The sequence below is a fragment of the Etheostoma spectabile genome, chromosome 9, assembly GCF_008692095.1.
Source record: "Etheostoma spectabile isolate EspeVRDwgs_2016 chromosome 9, UIUC_Espe_1.0, whole genome shotgun sequence".
NCBI lineage: Eukaryota > Metazoa > Chordata > Actinopteri > Perciformes > Percidae > Etheostoma > Etheostoma spectabile.
The window spans coordinates 14965790-14968307 of NC_045741.1; the positions used below are offsets into that span (position 1 = coordinate 14965790).

A 2518-nucleotide genomic window follows, 5' to 3' on the forward strand; every position below is an offset into this window, starting at 1 on the left:
GTGAATGTGCCAGTTCCTCTTCATCCTCTGACATTTTATAAGACTTGTTATTGTCTCTTATTTCTGGTCCTGTGTCATTCCTTAGATGACGGCAGCTGTGAAATGACGCCACACCACTTCAACTCCTACTGAAAGCCTTGTGTCAGCTTAAGATAAAGGCTGGACCAAATGTTTAATTTCATCACTTATTTTCTATCTATTTTTAACAAAATTTGTTTAGTCTGTGAAATATCTTGTTTTGTCTGATTCAGAGTTCACCAAGTATTCAGATAAAAATATAAAACCGATAAACAACAAATCCTCACGTTTGCTGGAACCATCTCTAAGGTTTCATTTGGAAGCCATTTGGTCTGACTAAATATACCCAAAGTATTTAAGTATAAAACCTTCTCACTTAATCGCTTAACCATCATCTGCACTGCACAGCTCTCTGTCTTCCAACTTTAAGATGTTTCAGTGAACAGACTCCAGAGAATGTCTTCCGCTTGGCCTTCAGCCATGTTTATAGCTGTGTGACACTGTGTATACTTCACTGAGCTGCTTGTTTGTTCCTATGTGCAAAAGAAAACTGGCATCTTTGAATATTCATGTAAACAAGGAACAAACTGTACAAGAGGACACGTAATGAGATCCATGTATGAGCTGAACTCAATGTGGCCCATAATTCAGTGGTGAGAAGAACCAATAACTTTTGTTTCTTGTTTTTTCAAGGGGAAGAAAAAACTAAAAAAAACTGCATTGTGTGTGTGCTCAATATTAGAGCTGTCACTGGACAAACTTGTCTCTAAAGGATGTTTTGAACCAGAGTGTAGTGTTTCTCCAGTGAACCGTGCTCTTGGCAATAATATTGTTCGACTCACAATGTTCAAGTGTACATGATGTACCAATCCACTGGCACCAACATGCTAAACAGAGGCCCTCTTCTGTTACCCTGACAAAGTGTGTACAGCTTACATACCAGTCAAAGTTGGAATGAAACATTAAACACAAACATCATTTCAATCTTTTTTTTATTAGAAAAAACAATTACAAAACTTTGGCAAGATTGTGAATCAACAATTTGTATAAAAATACATTTGTTTTTTTTTCAGTGCGTGCCAACAAAATCACACAACTGACCCTGAAGACTTCTTTAAAAACAGTTTAACTAACTTTTTGGAAGTTGAGGAGAGAAAATAATCCTCGAGACAGTTTTTGGAATGTTCTTTGTCCATACATTTCAGTGGTATCTCCACCTTAAGGCACAACTTAAACACTGAGCACTGTGCTCGGGTTGAGCTTTAAAAAGCGCCCCACAGCACCAAAGCATCTGGCTTCCATCAAAAGCTTCAGACCACATGGCTCAGAGAGTCTCCATCTCCTCCTCCTTTGTTTAACAGCTGGGAGAATTAATCTATGAGCCTTGTGCAGCTTTATACACAAACTGCTCGTCCCATTTTATCACTGTGCTAAAGTCAACAACCAAGCTTGACACTTAAGTGCCTTAAGCCCGGCATTAACACAACACCTCCCTTGGAATTCTTTCCACATACCATCCAAGTTCTTGCAGAATACATTCAGCGCTAATCATCGCCATGAGAGAATGACTCCCTGAAACTCCCATGTAAATCTCCAACTGCAGATAATTAAGGCATACATAGTTTTCCCTTTTACATTGTGACCTACATGCATAAAATACATATATATCTGCTTACTTGACTCGTCTGCTCCAACATCACACTTACAGATACAGTATATGCTTAAGTAACAGTAAAAACCAACAGGCAAACTGCTGAGTCACACAATGTATAGCAATGTAGGGTGTTCTAATCAACAAAGAGAGTTGGAACGTTAAGAAAATAATTGCACTTTTCTCTTTACGCCACTCAAAGATGACAATGTGCTTCCAAACATGTCAACTTATCAAGAGCGCTTTTCTTCAAACATTTGAACACCAGGTGCAACTCCAACTCTTCTTCTGACAAATATCAAGTGATCTCCCCCCCCCCAATATGTCCCCAAATTCACTTCACATGTGGGAATTGTTGATTGGGAGGTATTTGTAGCTTGCTTCTTAAAAGGAGCCAAAAATCACTTGGGGAGGACAGGAACTGATGTGGAGAAGTTACTTTCCTTGGAACAGAACAGGAAATGGTCCACTTTTCTTTATGAACTGGAAACAAAGTGGCGGCTCCTCCACTGACATCCAGTTCCTGTGAGCTCCGTCTCCTGAACTCTCCATGGCGCTCCAGTCCCTCTCCACGAACACTTGGTGGGACCAGGTGCCATTTTTCAGAGAGAAGTAATCCAGGAGAAGACAAATCTCTTGATTTGTTTCTATAAATTAAGTCGCTTGACGCTCAGGTAGGGCTCATGGTTCAACACGTCATGCAGCGAGGTCTCATGTTTAAGGGCTGAGGGTTGGGGTCAACCTGTAGTCAGGAAATGGAATTAAAGATGAAGGTTAAGTAAGCAGATAATCATAAGTCTGCGCAAAGGACTATGATACACTCTGCATTTATTTAGTACAATGATATAT

At 39.8% G+C, this 2518-nt stretch overlaps 1 protein-coding gene across 4 annotated transcripts in view; it reads right to left on the minus strand.

Annotated features, from left to right (window-relative positions):
* Nucleotides 1-1008: 1008 nt before the first annotated feature.
* Nucleotides 1009-2518, minus strand: part of arrdc2 (arrestin domain containing 2) — an 11542-nt gene continuing 10032 nt past the window's right edge. For 3 of the 4 annotated variants that reach the window (XM_032524987.1, XM_032524986.1, XM_032524985.1), the window contains one exon: nt 1009-2411. In XM_032524987.1, coding sequence (XP_032380878.1) covers nt 2358-2411 — 54 coding nt within the window. In that variant the 3' untranslated portion in view covers nt 1009-2357. The remainder of the gene's footprint in view (nt 2412-2518) is intronic. The other variant, XM_032524984.1, reaches the window with a different exon arrangement.